This window comes from Simochromis diagramma, unplaced genomic scaffold, assembly GCF_900408965.1.
Source record: "Simochromis diagramma unplaced genomic scaffold, fSimDia1.1 OVJJ01000216.1, whole genome shotgun sequence".
NCBI lineage: Eukaryota > Metazoa > Chordata > Actinopteri > Cichliformes > Cichlidae > Simochromis > Simochromis diagramma.
Genome location: NW_024386883.1, coordinates 2,775,995 through 2,798,051, shown reverse-complemented (window position 1 = coordinate 2,798,051; position 22,057 = coordinate 2,775,995). Strand labels below are relative to the sequence as shown.

General features: G+C 39.4%; 1 protein-coding gene across 3 annotated transcripts in view; it reads left to right on the top strand.

Annotated features, from left to right (window-relative positions):
- Window positions 1–4,609: 4,609 nt before the first annotated feature.
- The window catches only part of ppp3ca (protein phosphatase 3, catalytic subunit, alpha isozyme), a 31,204-nt gene continuing 13,756 nt past the window's right edge, over window positions 4,610–22,057 (top strand). The window contains exons 1-6 of one of the 3 annotated variants that reach the window (XM_040033021.1): window positions 4,610–4,614; window positions 12,146–12,346; window positions 17,206–17,330; window positions 17,427–17,538; window positions 18,014–18,159; window positions 18,250–18,389. In XM_040033021.1, coding sequence (XP_039888955.1) covers window positions 12,178–12,346; window positions 17,206–17,330; window positions 17,427–17,538; window positions 18,014–18,159; window positions 18,250–18,389 — 692 coding nt within the window. In that variant the 5' untranslated portion in view covers window positions 4,610–4,614; window positions 12,146–12,177. Of the gene's footprint in view, window positions 4,615–6,792; window positions 7,228–12,145; window positions 12,347–17,205; window positions 17,331–17,426; window positions 17,539–18,013; window positions 18,160–18,249; window positions 18,390–22,057 lie in introns of those variants that run through there. The other 2 variants (XM_040033020.1, XM_040033019.1) reach the window with 2 other exon arrangements.

Genomic DNA, 22,057 nt, shown 5'->3' with positions numbered 1-22,057 from the left:
AGAGGATCAAAGAGAGAAACCATGGGTTAGGAGAGTCATGCATGGATAGATGGGTAGGAGTGAGCAGCAAGCTGTGACTCTTGGACATGTTCTGGTGGGTGCACTGAACCCCGGAGGCTGCAGCCACACTCAGCCCTTTGTTGTTTTCACTCTGCACAGGGAGGCCGGGTACTTTCCTGAGCTGGGGTGGAGGATTAGCGTTGCATGGCCTCCATCTCCAGCTGCACACATGACCAGCGCTGTAGGAAAGCCCCCAGTGATGGCCCAGAAAGAGGTACGTAAGTGATGACGGGAGCAAGCAAAGCATGAACATCAGCTTTTTCCAATTACAAGCCCTGTAAACTGCCTAAATAATCATTGTAACACTCTTCACACATGCCACCTACGGTATTTCTGAAAGACTGGCTTCGTGTCAAGTGTCTCTCCCATGTTACCACATACAAGTTTTTCTTTTTTCTCCCAGATATGGATTCTTTAACCTCTCACCTATATCCACATCAATACATGTAATCATACCACCTAATAATCGCAGTTCACATTAGTCGTAAAAGCACACTTTTATGTCTCCATGGGACCCACTGGAAACGAAGCTCTCTCATACTGACTGGTCTTTGGTGCCAGGTGACGTCACTTAAAATACCACAGATCATCTGTCACCAGAACTAACCAGTTGTTAGAGTGGAGTGTTCCAATAGCTCTTTCTTTTCCCTTGCCAGGAAGGGGAAATGCTTTGAATTATTGTTGTTTTTTTTCCAGTTGTTTGGTTTTTCTCACACATGCACGCAGCTTTAAAATGTCACAGACTACTTTATCTATTTAGTAAAAACTCCTATGTGTCAATTGCAGTCTGCCCCTTATCTCTATGCGCTAGCTTCAACAGGCCTGGAGTCCTATCAGAGACTCCAAGAAGTCACTACAGCCATGGTGACAAGCAGTTCTCGCTGCCAACTCTTCTTGTTGTTTATCAGTTACAAATGTTTAATTAGCGAGTCGCGGAGATGCAGGTTGGCATATTTTGGGGGCTCGGAGAAAGACAGGTTGGTGGTTTCCCTCTTTCTTCTTGCTCCCGATCGTCGTGTTGAACTAAACTAAGTGCCTTCGGGCTCTGGCTCAAGAGCTGACGCACAAAACAACTCTTGAGCCAGAGCCTGTGGTGTCAACATACTCATGTAATTCATGGTTAAAAAAAAAACCCTAGTGACTATTGGTCAGAGATTTTTTAAGGTACTCCTAAGGCATAATTAAACATTTTTATTTATAGTGGTACTGTGGTTTTAGGAAATGGAAGTGAGGAAGTTTAGCCAAATTAAAGGCTAGTTTTTGGAGCATTACATATGGATGACACAGCTTTTCTATCAGAAATAAAACAACATGTATATGTATGTATATATTTACATAAGTATTTCTTTAAAATATTTGGGATGACACTGAGAGAGACAGAGACAGGAGAATCAGCATTTTATTAAACTTGGGAATCAATAGTATTTATGAAGCAAGGGAAGTTTATGATCTGTATGAGTCACATGCAGCATGGCTTGTGATTCGATGAACTGTCTGTGTGGTGACATGACCAAAGATGCTTAAACTCCAGCAACATTTGTAGCACACTGAAAACTTTATTGTACTTTTAGAATATATAATGTTGATAAATAGACCCCCTTTTGGTAATTTCCCCTTCTCCTCCCTGCATTTTGATAGTAGTGCCAGAAAGCCCTAGTGATGTGATTGCGAGAAAATGACTTAAGTAATGTGGGAGCTTACAGCTGGATAAACTCCAGGACATAATGCAGCTCCTTTCACTGTACCGTTTTCTCCTACTGTTGTGCCAGGACAGCACGCCAGTAAAAATAATATTTAGGTTCTGCACGTCCAAGGATATGTCATTACAAGACGTGTAATGTTTTTAGGCAGTAAATCGGGATTGGCATTAAGTTTCTGAAAAAATATTTTTCATTTTGGTGTTGTTTTTTTTATTTGTTCGTTTTTTGTGTTTAAGTGAAGCAAAAACAGGAACATTGGCAGAAAACCGTCTCCACTCTGTTTTTTTCTGTCCTGGTAATAATGACAACTCCAAGGATATACCATGTGCAAATCCAACATGCAGTGGACCGACTTTTGAAAAAAAAATTCAGTTTCTAATGTGGTATGGATTTTGTGTGAAGTGTTTTCCTGTCCCACTGAATAGGCCTAAATCAGTCACACCTTGTGTGAGCCTGACAGCTGCAAAGGCTTTCTGCCTGATGAGCAACACTTGTTCCATTTCTAGAGATTTATTACTCATCCTGCCACTCATCACATGTTCTGCCTCATATGTCAGCGAGGAAGTGCCTCTGTTGTCTTGACTGACAGTTTTAGGACAAAAAAGCATGACAAAATCACATCAACAACTGTTTAGCTTGTGCCACTAAATAAGCGGTGTCACTGCCTTCTCAAATTATCACGTCTCATAATTCAAAGCAGCAAATGCTGCCCCTCATGTAACAGTACCAGAGAACCAGCTGTTGCTGCTGCTGCTGCAGTTAAAATAAAGGTTAGAGCTCCATCTAGTGGTAAGTCTTCAAAGTGACGACTGTATAAGCAACCATAAAGTTTCACATCCAAACCAAATAAAACTTGTCTTGGACAGAGATTGGCATCAACATCCATCCAGCTCAAAATGTTATGAATCAAAATGACATCTGTGAACTCTGTTTCTGTTTCTCCGTTTCACTTGAGATTTCTTTACCTCTCGTGTCCCATGACTTTCTTCCAGTTTGTTTGTTTCATATGATGTGAATCTTTCAAGTTCACCCTCAACCTTTACAGATAGAAATTCAGCAGAATACTTTCAAATATAAACAATAATAAAAAAAAAAATACGTACACCATAATATAAAATATACACTTAACATAGCAGAAGATACATAATGCTGACACTGTCACCATGAATCATGGGACCAACAGATTATACAGTGGCTTGCAAAAGTATTCGGGCCCCTTGAACATTTTGTCACATTACAGCCACAAACATGAATCAATTTTATTGTAATTCCACGTGAAAGACCGATACAAAGTGATGTACACGTGAGAAGTAGAACGGAAATCATACATGATTCCAAACATTTTTTACAAATAAATAACTGCAAAGCAATGCTATGAAATGCGCCACATATTTTCATGCTTTTTAAGGCTATATGTGGTCATAACAAGGTTAGTTACAGGTTGCAGTTAACCAAAACTAGTTTAAAAAAACATTTTAGTTAACTACAATAAAAAAAAATGAGACTTTTGAAATTACTTTAAACTACCTGAAACGATTTTGTAAACTTGGAAAACTACCTATAATAAAATATACTACAACTAATAAAACAAGAACCACCTCAAGAGTGCCAAGTACTGCTGCCTGGGTAGTGTTTACATTTAACGGAATACTATTGTATTTTGTTTTCTTTGTTCTTTTTAAATGAACTTTGAGATGTTTGTAGTGCATTAGAAACAAATGCAAAGTGTGGGTTTTTCTTATTTGCTCTTTTGAAATTTATTTTAATATGCCTGACATAACTGGCAGAAATAAAATGTAAAAGCGAGGTCAGAGGTCAAAGCTGACATGATATATGATATGTGGCAATGTGATATTTAAAAAGCAGATATCCCAGTATCACTAAATGTTGCCAATACAAACAAAGGTAGTAGAATTTTAACCATAATTTTAAAGATAAAAGATATTTTAGGAAAGTTTGACCTTATTTGACCTTGAAGAAAAGGTCAGAGGTCCAAAGTAATGCATCATTATATCATTGATTATATGCCTATATGTTGTTAATTCAAACAATGGCAGTGAGAAACAAAGGTTTAAATAGCTCCGTATAGCATTATCCCTTTGACCTTCAGCTCAATCTACTGACCTTGAAAGAGAGGTCAAATGTGACATGTTATTTGAAATCTTTATACTAATATATTTACCCTTTTTTTTTTTAAGTCATAAGGCTTTTTGTCACTTTTCAACCACTAAATCATTAAGTAGACCTTGAAGACCTTGGTGGATGCATACATTTCATGTTTACAGACAGAGTGACAGGCACACATGCAAACGCCACCAAAAACATAATCCATCTTAGAGGTAATAAAGCAAAAAATGTAGAGGAAACATCCTTAGGTTTAGTATTTGTTAATTTATTAAAACTAATCAAATCAGAACTTGACTGAAGAGGCGTTGATCTCTGTGTATATTTACACTTTAAATGCTTACAAGATTGTGAGTCAGCTGCTTTGAAAAAATTCTGTTTTCCTTTTTCTTTCTTTCTTTCTTTCTTTCTTTCTTTCTTTCTTTTTTACTTGTACTGATTTTTCTAAATACACTAACACTTAAAAAGCTAAAACTGGAACTGGAACTAAATTAAAATTAAACTGAAAACTAAAAGTCAAAAGTAAAACTGATTAGAAAAAACAAAACTAGAATCATAGTAATCCTGATATGAAACAGTCTAATTTCTGCCAAAATTGTTCACAAGCCTCTTTGACTCATCGGAGTGTTTGGATTTGAGTTCTAATTAGTTTGTGCAGTGTAGCCAAACAATAACATGAAAACGTATCACTTTCTTTGTGGACCTCACACATTATAATAATCTGTGAATTGTGGACTGTGAGCTGGATAAGCCAGGACTAACAACAGTCTATTAAATAGTACCATTATTATGAGAAGAAACCATAACTCAGAATCTAAAGAGACGACCCTCACTTTGTCACAGATTCACAAGGCAGGACAAAATTCCAGATCAGGTGAACTGAAGAGAAAGTGGGTCTTTTATCTGACTGTTGCAAAAATCCAGAGAAGTACAAAGTCCAAAAAAGAAAAAGGTGAAACAAAACAGGAAACTACAACAGGAGCAAAGAGAACGCTGGGAGACACGTGAAGTGCAAACAGATACTCGGACAAAGACACAGATAAGATTATATGCACACAGAGCTGATGGCCCAGTGAGGCACGGGCTGGAAGAGGTCACAGGGGGTAAATATTTAAGACAGGGCAAACAACTCACACAGGAGAAACCATAATACAGGTGGAAACTATCAGAGATGTAGTAGAAAGACAGAGAAGGCACATAACGAGAAACCAAGGTGAACCAGGAAGAAACAGCACGGACTTCAACATCAACAATGAAATAAATCACTGAATTGGTCTCGTGTTTCAGAAAGCAGAGACCCAACACAATGGATTGAACTAAAGGAATAATCCTCATTCACTCAAGTGAAATCCTTCACTTGATTTCCTATAAAGAAAATAAGTAACATTTATTTTTAATCACACTATAGTGATCGTATAGCGTATGCTTGTTTGCACATTCCCTATCAGATTGCTTGCTGACAAGTAAAGTAAAAATGATGCCCCTTTCCATCTTTGATTTGCTTTTTGTTTGTTTGGGGGTTGTTGTTGTTTTTGCTTTTTGCTATGTTATCAGATTCATTGTGATACAATTTAGTATGTAATTTATAAATGCATTTATAAATGTTTATTCTTGATTAATAAGCTTGTATATAATGTGCTCATGGTAACATTTCGAAAGTCTGAGTAGGTGATTAACAAACTATTTAGATCTACATTTATATACATATAATGATTAAGATATGAGATTTGTTTCTAAGCTCAGTGCATCTCTTTCTCTTAAACCCCTCTTACAAACTCGGACTCTGGTCCTATCTAGATTTCAGTAATGTGCAAACCTCCAGTAGCAATAAATGTTTGAGTGTTGTGTATCTCTCTGTGCTTTGGGTGAGTCGGTTTTCTGTTGTGAAGATAGCTGAGACTTGCTCGACTCTTGGGGTACTTTCATTTTCATTTTTAAATACTGTAAAAGGCAAAAATACTCCTAACTTTAAATGAGGTCACACAAAAATACTTAACAACTAGTAACTGCCTGAATTAACCATGAATTAAAATGTGAAATAAGTATTTATAAAACCTTTATTAACTCACTCACAAACAATTAGTTAATCAATCAAGAACAAAAATATCTATATTTATAAATTACATGCATGCTAATGTACATGCTAATGTGCGCCATAAATGATGCACGTGTTAAGTGTTACCAAACTAGAAAATTATTTTAACTCGATTTTTTTAAAAACTCTAACTGTTCTGGCTACAATTTGTGCAGAGTTAAATGTGGAACTAGACTAAATTGCGAGATTAGATGAAAATACAGAACCATTATATGTGTCATGGTTGACAGTATGAAGAGTGTGGTGATGTGGGGAAAGCAACAACACACTTGACCTTGCAGTCTGGTATTTTCATGTGAAGAGTTCATATTTATAGATTGATGATTTTTTTTCTTAAAAACTGAACTACAATTCGTAATAAGGAAATGAGTCTGAGCATCAGACGACTAGTATTAAATATCATTCATTTTAAAGTGCGCAAATTGTAATCACCATACAACGCGTTATCCTTCCCTGTGTCCAAACGTGATTATCTCATCATTAGGATCCACAGTTAACCATATTAAACATTTTCCTTGAAAGATCCGTGGACTAAGTTCCTACTTTGATTGCTTACTTTGCATAAAACCTGATGGTTTGTCGCCACCAAGTGAAAAGTCTCCGCCAACATACGCACCCGACTGCTGCTTTTGGCGCACACGTGTGCCCGCTGCGGGAATCAAACCGAGCCCGTCTGATTGTGATGAACGTCTAACACGTTTAAGCCGAGGTCCATGCGCTGTCATTATCAGGCGTACAAATTTCGAGAATACCGAAACATGGCGCGTAGTGCGTGCGTGGGGGCAACCCCGTCTCAGCCTCCATCTGATGGCAGCATCAGGCAGTCCCGTGAAATATTTGCGTGGGAGTTCCCTTCACCGCCATGTCGGGATAGTGCACGTCTCTCTCTCACTCTCACTCTCTCTCTCACTCCCTCTCTCTCCGCGCATCCTCCCCCACATTAACAGCTTAGGACAGCAGAAGCAGCTCCTACAGCATCCAGCACCCAGCATCCATCCCTGCCTGGGGAGCAGCAGTCCTACCCGGCGCAGCACCGACGCACGGAGGGGGCGCATCATCTAAGTGATGCCACAGCATCAGCCGCATTTCGACAACAAATACTGAGAGTACATCCTAAAGGAGAGGGAGCAGGAGGAAACAGAAGATAAAAAAAAAAAAAAAAAAAGCTTCAGCCTCGAAGACAGCAACTGCCCATGAAGATGTCTAACGCTGACATCGTCTTAAACGCCACGGATCGGATGGTGAAATGTAAGTTAGCCTATATTTTCTGCGTGCTTATGGCTGTATTACATAACACCTCCGGTGTTTAGCTCTCTGCGGATCGGCAGGACGCGGACTTTATGAACGTGTCGCGCATTAATGGTGCATATGCGGCCATCAAGTTGTGTTCGTGGTGGTGTTGGTAGTGGGCAAGTGAAGCTTTGATGTTGATAAACAATCCGGGTTCCTCTGCTGCACAGCCCCCGCGGAGAGCGAGCAGAGCACACGGGCAGTACCAGGAAATATGAAGTGTAATACATTTTTAATTGTGCCCGCTGATTTATGTTTAATCGTATCTGTCATGATTTGACTGTACGCTTGCTTTCGCTCACGACGGGAGGAGAGGGGGAGTGTGGGGGGAGAAGGAGGAGGAGGAGGAGGAGGAAGGAGGAAAAAACAGCTGAATTGCCGAGCTTGTGGTAGAAGCTGGAGCAGTGATGCAGCAGGATTTCAGGGGCTTAGACGGGGGCCAGCAAAAAGAGGGAGAGGGCATGAAATGGACATTTATTGGGGGGTTTATTTTACCGGGCTCAAGTCAGGGTTTAATTTGATTAGAAAAAAAGGGTGGCGGTGTGTGGGGGGATTCCAAAAGCTGAATCAGTAGATGGATCAATGGAGGATGATAAAGTGCCCACGGATGTCATAACTCACTTAGCCCTGCTCATTTTTCCCCCTCTCTCTTCTTTACAGTGGATCTGCCAACAGTCAGCACTCTGCCTGAATACATACATATATATATATGTGTGTGTGTGTGTGTGAGAGTGAGTGTGTGTGTGTGTGTATCCACATTCTGTATATTATCATAACGGCCGAGCAGCTCAGTCAGCATTAACAACTTTGTCCTTTAGCCTCCGGAGTTTTAGAAACAGTAATCTGCACTGTGAGATGCACTTACATGACAATGACTGCAGGCGCACAAATGTACTGCGTGCACTAGCAGTTACAAACGAGCCTTAAATTGTCATTGATTACAGAACATGAACTGTGTCACGTGAAGAAAATTTAAAAAAGGAAAAAGACACTCTTCCTGAGCTGCCTGAACAATATTGTTTTCTAGCTTTATTTTAAGTGGAGATTTATCTAACAGGCCATCTGAATAGCTTCGGTCTCGTGCTGCGGACGCTTTCGTTTCATTATACTTTTACTGTACTTTCATCTTTTTCACAGGATATTCGGTTTCAAACAGAATTCTGTTTCCGTGCCGTCCATCATAAAAGGGAGAAGTTGGTTTTGATTTGCCGTGCTGTTTTCTGCACATTTGAATACGAATTTAAAGCAGTGACAAAACCATTGTGGTTATTTCCTGGCGCAGCTTCACTGACACCCAGGAATTCAAAAATATGTCAAACAGAAGGTTTATATCAGCGAACGTAACACAGCCAAGAATTCTGACTCAGTTTTCTGCTTTTGTAACATGGTCATGTAACACTTTAGGATTTAGGAGTTGATAAGTATTTTGTATTTTCTTTCATTTTCAGGCTGTGTGCCCTGGATACTTGTTAAATAGCCTCACCTGTGATTTCTAATACAGATTAATTTGGCTGATCATAGAGAAAGAATTATAATTTTTCAAAATCCTCTTTTTTTCCATGCTCTGAATTGTCAAGGTGCTATAAAGGTTTGTTATTGCTTGGCCGACACTGAATGTGTCTTTTGTCACTTGTATCTGCTCTCCTATTCTTGCACACCACTTTGAAAAAGAAGTAAAAGCCATTTTTACAATCCCCAAAAGACTGAAAACTGGAAGAAAAAAAATACAAAGAAGAAACTGAATCTTGCATCCATCAGGTGATCAAAGGAAGCTATTGAGGTAGTGAAAATTTTGAGCCAGAAGACTGACGTTTCCTGCTGTTTTTGTGTGCGCTGCTTGTAGTGAACTACCGAGCACTGACACTACAAGCTACTCGAAGCTATTTTTATCCCTGCTGTGTACATAGCTTCAACTTAAACCACAGCCAGTTTCTCGCTGGTTCTCTTTTAGTCTTACATGTCTTAATCTGACAGAGCATATTTAAAGTGGTACAGTAACAGTAACTGCTGGGCTGTGCAGTTTGCTTGCTACAGTACCGTCACCACAGGCTGTTTAGTGCAGGTGCGCTCTTATATTTCACCCCGAGGTATAACATATCAATGTAAAACTTTGTCACATTCATGTCAGCCTTTGGTAACACCATACAAATACTTGTATTGGCATTAGTAATTTATTAATGGCCATGATGCGGCAGTAGTTAGGTTTGACAGAACAGACCTGCTCTGATAGCATCTAAATAAAAACATCAGTCAGGTGGTACATACAGTAAGACACTGAATATCATACAAAGCAAGCTATAGCAGAGAATATGGGCAATAAACCAGAATACTTATGTCATTGTTTTATTTTATTTTATGGATCTTTTAATTGCACTGTTTACTTTTGTGAAACCATTCTGCACTTAACAAGACAAACTATGGTTAACAAACACATAAACCCACCATACATTTATTATTAATTGAACAGTGCAGAGAGGCAGCTCTTCTTAGCCGTCTTTAGCTGAATGTCTTTTAACTCCACACAGAGGCTTCTTAACTGTGAGCTTAAGGTTTGACCAATGTGTGAACATTTGCATCACTGTATCTACGTGAACCCCCAATGCAAATCCCAGTTTTCTGCGGAGCACAGCTACTGGCTGTACTCCAACAGTTAGCTGCTGCTGCTGCTGCTGCTGCTGTTGCCCGGCAACGTACAGTATTTCATAGTTCAACTCTGCTCGGGTGCTGAGCAGAAGTCAGCTTTTCATCTCTCCACCATACATCTATATCAGGAGACCGCTCACATGTCTGTGTCAACATATGTGTGTTTCTTTAAAATGTGCTGTTGAGGATTATCTCGAAATAATCTCTGTTGGGTTTTTCTGATAATCGGCTAAAAAAAAAACACAAAAAAGAAAGAAAAGAAACAAAACAGAAAAAAACAAAGCGTAATGTTCCTTTTAAAGTATCCACATGAGGTTCGTTTCAGCTCATTTTACAGTCAAATTGCTCTGCTAGTTTGAAGTTTAAAATGAAATAAGAACGGTTCCTGAGTAATCTGGGCTCCTGCACCACATTTACCTTTTACGGTTATGTAAGGTACATAATAGCACCTACGCCAATGTATTTCAACACAGGTTATGTTTTCAATCTTTTCCATCTGTCAGATATGCTACACTGACTTGTGGTAATTATCAGCTTTAAATCAAAATGACATATTTTCATCTGGCCTGCCTTTAGCAATGTCTGCCTTTTCTTGTTTATAAGGCAGTGGATGTAACTCAACTGGTGATTCTCAAAGCACTTCCAACCATCAACTGGTCCTCTGAAGGGGCAGTGGATGGGACAGCAGTAGATAGTACTTTCATACTAACACATTACAAGTCTGTTTTGGTTGGTTTCTGGTGTTTGGGTTGACTTCATGTGCACACAGCCATAGCTTGCGGCATTCCGATTCACCCAAGTGCAGTCTGTGAAAACTGCAGACCAAGACTTCAGAATATCGTTGCAACTTATTACACAGTCGACCCATGCACTGACTTGTAGCACATCAGGCTGTTAATTTTTAAATACTGCCATGAGCGCAAGCCCCTCATCATGGGTAGAGGTAGACTGCATCGTGTACCTCAGTATAAAAGTAAATAGTTGGTATTTGAAATTGTTCACGCTGAGGTTTGTGGATTTTTCTTTTTTTTAAGTAACTGGGACATTATCTTTTGGAAGCAGACATTGTTGCTGAGTTTTTCACCATAAGACAAGTGCTACTTAGTTCCAGTACATTCAGGAGATGCAGACATTTCGAAAGCCTGTGGATAAACAAGTAGGGCGTTTAAAGATACTTTGCGAGCACTGTCCACATACCCCACAGGCTCACTTCGCTTCCTCTCCGTGCTGACTGTGCTGAGTTTGTACTTGCTGGTAAAGTGTCAAAGTACACATTGCCGTCACAGATACATGCTGCACACTGTGAAAAATTTGAGTCCCATTAAAAACACTCGCTGGGGCTTGCCTCATTATACCACGAGCGGCGACTTTGAGATTCCTCTAGTCAAGCATTCATTATTGAAGAGCATGTTGGTCATGTTCAGTATAAGCCTGAGATTTGCGACTTCTCCTTTGTCTTTTTTTTATTTGGCAGTGCTGAGTGGCTCTGTTTGCTATTCTCTGCACAAATCTGGCAGGCTTTTTTGTTTGTGTCTAGCTTTTCAAATGAATTCTGCCACTGGACCTCATGTGATTTTTGTTAAGCTAGATGAGGTGTAGATTAACGTAAATACACAGGTCCTGATAGCTTGCATTTAGAGTACACAGAGCTCGGCACCAGGTCTAATAAATAACCTTTGCTGCCACTGAAGTAATGATCTGTGGTTGGATTTCACAGTTTCACAGGCTGTCTGTTGGTAGGTGACTGATGCATTTTAATGGCCAAAGGCTTTAGCGATCCAGGGAGAGTGTTGGATGAGTAGATGGTTTAGATATTTTATCTGGCACTCAGAAAATACAAGTAACCACATAAAGGACAGTTGTCAGTATGCTAAGATAGATAGATAGAGAAGTCCTTGCATTTTCATGGGAGATTCTTTCTGTTTTAAGGAAAACTGTGCTCTTAAGAATGCTCTTCATGCCAAAGTGCACACACCATCAACAAAGATGGAATGAAGCAGCTGTGCAGTATTGCTTGCAGGCAAAACATGGTCAGGGTTTTCTCTTATATGATTGCTGCATGAGTTCCTTGATAAAATGTTGTCAGTATCATTCCTGAGTGCTGTTTACTATAATAATGCAGCACAGTGGCAACAAAACCGTCGGAAATTGTGTCAATTTCTTTAAGAGTAGCCATAGTGACCATGATGTCCCTGTGCTTAAATGTCGCTGCGTTCCTGTGCTCTGTCCTCAGCTGTCCCCTTCCCCTTGAGCCACCGCCTTACGATGAAGGAAGTGTTTGACTGTGAAGGGAAACCTCGCGTGGATCTCCTGAAGGCCCATCTCACCAAGGAAGGTCGTGTGGAGGAGGCCGTGGCGCTCCGAATCATCAATGAGGGAGCAGCTATCCTGCGTCAGGAGAAAACTATATTAGACATCGAGGCACCGGTCACAGGTATGAAACCTTTCACAGACACTTACCTGAGACTTAAAGTCAAACTGCAGCATGGCGAGCCTGGAACTTGAAACGACTGAGTGTTCAGATTAAAGATGTAGATCTGTTTGGATGTAGATCAGGAAAAGAAACAGGTGTTTTAATGTTGGCTCATTTCTGCTGAGTGTTGCAGTAAACCATGACAATGAGGCAGCCTGCGCAATAGCCAGGAGCAAGCTCACTTGACTAGAGCACAGTCATTGCTAATTTAGTTTACTTTAGTTTGATGCCAAGCTAAAATGTTTGCTCAGATATAATATGACATGGGGCTGGCATTTGAGCTTGCATATGAAATTTTCTAGTTTTAATATCCTTTATATTAGGAAGTTAGAGGATCTGCTCTGTCTTGATTTTATTGGACAGCTGATATTCGAGAAGAACCGGAAGCAAGTGTTAGATAAATAGAATTGAATTTGTCTTTTTAACTTTCATCATCACAGTTCATCCATCATTTAGTGATTGAAAAAAGTTTTACATTTTTAATTAATTCATAAAATATTTTAAGGAAGCAGTCAGAAGTAATAAAGAAAAACCAAGGGATATAACGTCTTGTTGTTGTTTTATTTTTTCAATTTCTCAGGCTATTTTTGATCTGGACTATATTTGCCAGGGAAACTGTTCAAACGAAGCATATAAAAATGAGTCCTGTTTAAGTTAAAACTGTCTTGACTCTGTATAGTAGTACCACATTATTATGTAAAAAAAACTTTAAGCTTTTTGAATTAAAAGTTGTCTACAAGTAACTGTCAGTGAGACACAGTGAGAGCTGACAAAAAAAATGCAGCACCTAACTTTAATTTCCTAAACTGATGATAAAGTCATCAGCAGCTCTGTGACAGTAAACTTGAGCTAGCTTAACCAAGTACGTCTACCGTGCTACATGCTAACATTTGCTAGTTAGCATAAAAGACAGCTGATGCTATTAGCTTTATTTGTCAGGTAAGTTAAGACATTTTAATAAATTGTGAGAGGGATCTTAGATCAAATTTCTGCTCCTTTATGATCAGTATTTTTTAAAGAGAACAGAGAGCACAAGTGATTTTTAAAAATAGATAAAGGAGAATTCGTGTGAATACAGCAGGAAGCTGTCACTACCAGGCAGAATCATCATTATCTTGTTAAATAAGTCCATGTAAAGTAGTTCAGCGGTATCTCAGAAGCACTGTCTCTGCGCAAATTTCTGGTCTGTTAGGATGATGTTAATCCCATAATGTTTCCTTCTTTGTCTACATTTTGCTATGCAGCCAGTTAATCGGGTTGGAAAACACTAGTTTGAAATATATAAAAACATATAAGTCAAAGCTTTAAACCTATATTTACTTTAGATGTAAGTAGAGAGTATAAAAGTTAAAACAAATGCTGAGTTTAAAAGCCTCAAGTATCTCTCATGTATAAACAGATAAAATCTTTTTTCTGCTGAACACCCTGCAGTGTGTCCTAGTTATGCTCTAAAATATTAACATGCCTCAGCCCGACACAAAAGTATCCTGTGTACTCAACCGTGGCTTCCCATCAAGAAAATTTAATTAAGAGACTTAGTTGGGGTTTTTTTTCTTTTACATCATCTATTTAGCCAATTTTATCTTACTAAAGTTGTGAATATAAATACATTTTAAAGTAAAACTCAATATTGTTTCTTGTACTAGTGAAATGTCAGACTCTGTTGTAGCCGGTTGTGTTTCAGCTAAATTTAACATGATTCTGTCGCCAATATGATAAAGGGGTTATTTGGGGCTCTCACTGGTCGACTGCTTACCACACATACTGTATAATTACAACACCCACCTCTTCAGCTTTCAACCTTTGTTGCAAGTAATTTCTCTAACTTTCCCTATTTTCTGTCTGTTGCTTTCTTACTTCTTAGTTTAAAAAAAACAAATACTGTTTTCAAAAAAGCCATTTATAAGGTTAACAGAAAATGGTCCAAAAAAGTGAAAGAGTTGTCTAAGTGAAAATGCATTGTTGATGCTGGAGGTCGAAGGAGAATGGCCGTACTGCTTTGAGTTGATAGGAAGCATAGTCCAACCTATATAGGATTTTTAACACTGATTCACATGTTTGGTTATTTTAAAAAATCTAATATATTGGTCATTCTTTTTTTCCCCAGGCATACAAGACACAAACACATTTCCCAAACATTTGTTATGTGCGGTCATTTGTTAGTTCGTACTGAGCTAATGTGACGGTGCAGTTTTAAGAGAATCTTGTTTGATTGCCACAGCGAGTCACAGAGTACTCGTTTAAGCTCTGGCTGATTCGGCTCACATCAGCTGGTTGTTGTGTTTGTGGCGTTCAAAGCTCTGGAAGCATAGCATGAACATTCATAGCATTGTTAAAAGGTGTTTCTCTTTTTAAATTTTCATTTACCAACCTTTATAAATACAGAGACAGATATGTTGACAAATAGCTCATTTTGCCCAGAATAGCAGCAATATTGGGGTCTAATAGGAAGTCAAAAAACGACTCATGACAACCAAGATATGCAGAATCAGGTGAGCTACAGCATCAGAAAACCACTCCTGTCAGCAAAGAACAGGAAACTGAGGCTAACATTCACACTGGCACACCAAAATTGGACAGAGAAGACTGAAAAGACTGGCTGGATTGATGAGTCTCAGTTTTCTATATTCAGATGGTAGGGCTTGCATACGTCCTACCTTCTGTCAGACTCATCTAATAGTCTAAGTGATTACTTTGGGCCCCTTAGTAACAGATGAACATCGTTTAAACATAGCAACCTAGCTGAGTATTGATGCTGACCGTGTTCATGTCCATTTGTGAGCACGGTGTACCCATCCTCTGGCTGCTTCCAGCAGGATAACTCACCATGTCACAAAGCTCAAATCGCCAAAACTGGTTTCTTGAAAATGACAATAAGTTCACTGTACTCAAATGGCCTTCACAGTCACACGATCTCAGCCCAATAGCACCTTTGGGATGTGGTGTAACAGGAGATTGACATTATGGATGTGCAGCTGACAAATCTGCAGCAACTGTGCAATGTTATCGTGTCGATATGGACCAAAATCTCTGAGGAATGTTTCCAGCACCTTGTTGAATCGATGGCTATGGTATAATTGAGGCAGTTCTGAAGGCAAAACAGGGCCCAACCTGGTACTAGGAGGGCAGGGTGTACCTAATAAAGTGGTTGGTGAGTGTATATTGAACATAAATGTGAATGCACATGTAATTATGCATTTACCTAGCTTCCTATCAGCTTAATGTCATCAAAGATGACAAATGCACTTCAGGAGAAGGCCTCAGCTCGACCTGCATCAGCAAAATGGAGGCTTTATGTACTAAGTATGAAATATGTATGACAAACTAAGTATTATGTCTGCACATTTGTTTATATCTGTGTGAGCGCGAGCAGTGTTTGAATGTCTCTGCAGCCGATTATGCATGTGAATCCTTACTTGCACGCATGTTTTACGGGTGTTTGCGCATGAGCTTGCATGTATGTGCGCATGTGTGCTTTTGATTGCTTTAGTCACACAAGAAGTCTCCCACTCACATTGCTCTAAGCTTTGAGTGGGCGAAGGCCACTGTGGAGCTGATAGGGGAGACGGAAAAGCGAGAGGAGATGGAGGGTGAGTAGGAGAGAAGGAGACAGAGAAAGATGATAATGAAAAATTGAAGGCAGCGAGGAAATGAGATGTAGGTTTGCACTCCAGTGCCACAGTGTTCACTACGAAAAAGTATATATCTCCCCGGGGGCTCGAGATTTTTCTAACTCTGGGAGGCATGAGCGTCTCATTTCTCAGAAGCAGAGGACAGAAGCCTTTCAGCTAGAGTAGAGACCTTAGAAATATCTCAATACAGCGACACCTAAAGAGGGGAGAATTTCTAACATGGCATCCATCAGATCCAGATGCACACGCAAGAATATTATTCTCATAACATGCCGCTCTGCTGACAGGCCGTGCTTTCTCTATATGTGAGCACTAAAGAGTTAAAAGAATGAAGAACACTTTCAGTGACAATGTGAATAATTAAGTGCTCTGAGTTCTCCATGGATGGAGAGAAGAAAAGTGCACATAGTAGATGGAGTAATCCAGAGAGCCCATTCGGTGAAACCATATTTTTCACCTCACACAGAATACGCTCAGATCTTTATGCTTATGGCATAAGTAGTTATTTTTATTTATGCCTTTGTTTATAGTTACATTACATCCATATTTCCCTGTACGCAATATTGCATTATTAACGAGAGCCCGTTCTACAGCTACATTCTTAACTGTTGCAAAAGGTATTACACAACAAAACAAACGCGAGACATTTTTATCAGATGCAAATAATCAGTAGAGTCACGATACAAACAGCAGCATCTCCATGCATCTGCACAGCCTGGCTGTCTATTTATGCAGCTAACCTGCATGCAGAAAATGAAGACACACACCTCTGGTACAAAGTGTACTATTCTGTAAAGCCATGAGCTCCTGTCACAGTGGTCTCTACTGTCTGTCTCTCATCTTCTGTTCTTCAAACCTTCAAAAACAATAAATATCAAGCCTGGAAATCCAGGCGATACATATAGAAACTCACAACTCATCACTGTCGTGTGAAAAAAGACAACAGTGATGAAGTCAGAAGTATCAGTCGAATCTTGAATGTTTTGTTTCGTGAAAGCACTGCAATGGCTGCAAATGGTTTTACAGGCTACGGTAGGTATGACCGAAATGATAATGTACTGCATTTTTTTATCCTAGCAGACGGGAAAAAGATGCGTGCACATGTTGGCAAAGAAGAGAAAAGGATTTTCAGTGGGGGGGGTTTTCTTTTCGGTTTCATAACATCTGCCTTTTTGGGGTGTTTTTCAGTCTGTGGAGACATCCATGGGCAATTCTTTGATCTTATGAAGCTGTTTGAAGTGGGAGGATCACCAGCTACAACACGGTACCTGTTCCTTGGTGACTATGTTGACCGTGGCTACTTCAGTATTGAGGTAAATCCAAAAGAATATTATTAAGAACGCCACACAGGAATCCAAATAGGAAAAAAAACATCACAAGTAACATTTTTCTTGTGCTTGTTTCAACAGTGTGTTTTATACCTTTGGTCGCTGAAAATCCTCTATCCAAAGACACTATTTTTACTTCGTGGAAATCATGAATGTAGACATTTGACAGAATATTTCACCTTCAAACAAGAATGTGAGTACCTCTCAGTTCTTCTTTCTCTGTCTTACTACGGTCCTGCGTAGCCTGGAGCTAATGTTAATGCTATATCAAGGTACATAAGGGAATGGAATTCACTTCACCCCAAAACTGGTCATGGCAGACGGTTTCTTCCTGTTGAAAGGGAGTTTTTCTTTCCACTATTGCCGAGTGCTCGCTCATTGTTGGAGGTTTCTCAGTATTGCTGTAAGGCTTTTACCTTACAATATAAAGCACCTTGAGGTGACTGTTGTTGTGATTAGGTGCTATATAAATAAAATTGAATTGGAATTGCCTGTGAGAAGCCGAAAATGAAGAGCTACAAATGCAACAAGTTAAACAAATTCAAACTGAAAGAACTAAAAGTATGCCTACCAGCCAAAGTTAAACCCAAATAATTACCACTTGCTAACATTTCAGTGTTCAAAAGGTGACTCATTGAACCAAACCATTACTTTTTGTGTTGTGCCAGGTAAAATCAAGTACTCAGAGCAGGTGTATGACTCGTGTATGGACGCGTTTGACTGCCTTCCCCTGGCTGCGCTCATGAACCAACAGTTTCTGTGTGTTCACGGTGGACTCTCACCTGAAATACACACCTTAGATGACATTAAAAAGGTAGCAGTCCAGTCACGCCTCACCACTACCATATCCCACTCTGCTTTCTTTGTGTGTGCCTGACATCAATTTCTGAATCCGTGTGTAAAGTTGGATCGGTTCAAGGAGCCACCGGCTTTTGGGCCCATGTGTGACCTGCTGTGGTCCGACCCTCTCGAAGACTTTGGCAATGAGAAAACCCAGGAATATTTCAGCCACAACACAGTGCGGGGCTGCTCTTACTTCTACAGGTGAGCTTTTTCTTTTGCTACCTGCAGCAACTTCAGATCATGTTTCATAGTGGAGGGAACTTTATTCCTCGCTTGCTGCAATATTTTATTTTATTCTAGGTCTCAGTGAAGCAACATAATCTTAAAACAGAGAGCGCTTCAGCTTTATGGCCTACTTAATGACCTCATGCAAGATTTGCCAGCAGCCTGCTGGTTTGAATAATGTTTAATACAATTTAATACATGTTCATTACTTGCACCAAAGACCTTTTAATACAGTTAAGGTTGAAGCTGAAAAAGTTGTAGTAAAATGGTCAGAAATGCCATAAAAAATATTTAAGTCATATAAATATGTAGGAGAATATGTAGTTGTAATTATAGTCACATCTACTTGTGTCTTAATGTGGGGACAGTTATAATAATAAGTCTCTTAGCACAGCATCTGTATTTTTGTCTTTCCTGACTGTGGCTGCACCAAATGTATCACTTAATCTCTTTTACACATTTTACATTCCTTAAAGCTTAGTTTCGGCTTGTACAACCGCAATTCCAAAATTGTGACTCTCATCTCGAAAGCTGGGACAGTTTTACTAAAAAGAAAGAGGTGAAGGAATATTTAGAGCATCTTAGTGAGGCAAAGATTCTCAGATATAAAGATGGAAAGAGGACCAATCTATACAAAATTGTGTCTACAAATTGTGGAACAACTTTATGTCAACATTTGTCAATGTGAAATTGTGAATACTGTGATGTTTGGGCCCTCAGGTGGCACTGTGTTAAAAACAGGAATGACCGTCATGCATGAGCTCAGCGTGAGTTCACGGTGCTATCCACAAATGCAGGTTAAAGCTCCATCATGCAAAGAAGGATCCATACGTGAACTTGATCCAGAAGCGCAGTCTTCACTGAGCCTATGTTCATTTAAAATTGAATGAGACAAAGTGGAAAACTGCCCTTTGGTCAGATTAGTCAAAATGTTGATTTTTTTCATCTGGACTAAAGAGGAGAGGAACACTGTCGCACTGGAAAAACAGTGTTAATGCTGAAAGGTATATACAGCAACATTTGCCGTCATCCAGACAATGTCTTTTTCAAGAAAGACTGGATATTTGAGCCACATACTGCAACTATTACAACAGCGTGTCTTCATATTAGAAGAATCCAGGTGCTGAACTGCTCTGCCTGCAATCCAGACCTTTCACCAACTGAAAACATTTGAAGCTTTATCAGACAACAATGAGAAATACACTCTTCCTCAAAATGCAGCAGCTCAGTTCTCATATGTTTGCTTACTGTTAAAGAGGGGAGGGTGCTAAACAGTACTAAAAATGCCCCTGCCCCAACTTTGTTTTTTTGAGATATTCTGATGCCATCAAGTTCAAAATGACACTTTTTTTTTTCTTAAAATGTTACATTTCCTCTGCTTAAGCATTTGATGTTTTCTGTGTTGTATTGTGAATAACATGTGGGTCTATGAGACTATTTTTATACAGCATCCCAAGATTTTTGAAACTGGGGTCACAGATTGTTCTTAGAAGAACAGGATATATCTATATTGCTCTAGATTGGTTATCTGCAGCCAGCATCTCCCTATTTGGAGAAATCTCTTAACCGCTTACAGAGTCGTGATCACAGTTGAGGTTTAGCAAAATTTGATAATAAAAAAAATATCCTTGGTATGTTGAACATGACCCCCGGTCTCTAATTGTAAGTTTTAAAGGAAAGACTGCAGCTCACACTGTGAAGCTGTCTACAATAAATCCAGGCTGATATAAATAGGGCAAGCTTTAAAAAAAAAAGAAAGATAGAAGCGCATGTGCTTTGATCTTGAAGTAGGTGGCTATTCATCAATTGTGTGTATGTCACACTCTTTCTACTTGGAGTACAGTTAAGAGATGGAAGAAGATGGGAGGACAGGGATGACATGCATTTAAAGTTAACACCCTTAGTTATCAGTGTTGATGATCTCATTTAATCTTTCAAGGATAATGTTGGGTGAAATTTGACTGTTGCACAGAACCCATGCAAATGAGCTCTTAATAGCAAAAATAGATGTTAGGATTATAAGCTATTAATAGATATCAAACATTTTTTTTATACCTGAGCACAAATCAAATGTGGACACAGCTAGCATGAACACAGAAGGATTCAGACAGATAAGCGTATCCCTGACCCTTACAATGTCTATCAGTGAAGGAGTCCCCATGTCCTGAGGTTAGCGTGGGTGATAAAGCAGTGGTAAATATGTCAAATAAAAACTGAGGCAGAAACGATGCCCTGGTAACGTATCAAGATGATAGGAAGGCAGAGGAAGAGTGAGCGCTGTCCTAATGTTGTTGTGAGATGGAAGAGAGCCGTGGAAGTAGGTGGTGGTGAGGAGAAGAGATTAGGTGGCAGTTATGGTGAGAGTTTTCTTAATGAAGGTTCAGAACAGCACAGAGCCATGCGTGGGAGCTGCAGATCTGCTCAAATCACAGAAAGACATGAAGACTTGCTCTTCTATCAAAGAGTAAATGGCATTCTGGACAGAGTGTGTAGGATAATTGTAGTTCCCATTATAATCCATTTTTAATTTAATTCCTGTGTATTTTCAGGCACTGAAACTAATATCTAAGAAAGTCTCCTTTTTTGTCCAGTTGTAACAGTTTTAAAGAAGTGTTATCTGCTTCTGAGGCCTAACTAAAACCATTCTGACAGTTTTGTGTATATTAGTGTGTTAGAATCTAATTTGCATAGCATTTACAACATTCCCAAAGCATTTTCATTTTTATTTTTGTTTGAGCTTCAAGAACACTGATTTCTGTTTCGGAGATCACCTTGCTGCAGGAGCAGAGGTTTTCAGATTTTTGTATTAATGTTTCCCTGCAGGATAAAACCAAACTCCAATTAAACATATGAGATCTCTTTGCAGCAATAAGATAAACTTGTTTACTGTGGTTGAATTCTGTTATAAAGCAAGTTTCAGATGTCTGAAGGTGTTGATTATATTACAAAACTGAGGTGAACTTCAATATATTATTCTTTGGAAAATGGATAGCAGTTTAGACCCCCCCCCCCACACACACACACACACACACACAAAGAGTAAAACACAACGCAGGTACTTGAGAATAGTGAAGATGAACAAAGAGAAGCCAATAAAGTGTTTTAACTTCTCCTTTCACTCCCGTTAAACGGTCACTGATAGCTGTTCACCAGGAGATGGGAGCTCAGTGAGGATTATTCTGTGGATGTGTGGAGGCTGCTGCTATAATAGTCATCTATCTCCCCGTGGCTTAGTTCCTGCCTTCACTCTCAAACATACCTCTCCATCATTATGACTCTTGCTAAGCTTACAGGATGCATGCTGCACAGAGAACCTCATTCTGTATTATTGACAAATGACAAAAAATGTAATAGAAATCGAGCAGGAAACGCAGTGTATCGAAGATGCAGTCGGGTACAGATGAGGACAGAATTATCAGCCCACATTTTTTACATTATGTTACTCTGCATACACAAAATTATTTTTTTTTTAAACTGCCAGGGTTCAAAATTATTATCTCCCCTGATGCTGACAGTTAATTGTGTATCCTTTTTGCTGGATAACAGGCTGAAATCATTTGCCACACGTCTCCTTAGCAATCCCTGTTTCAAGCTCCTCCAGAGTTGATGGTCATCTGGTATGGACCTTGATCTTCAGTTCATGC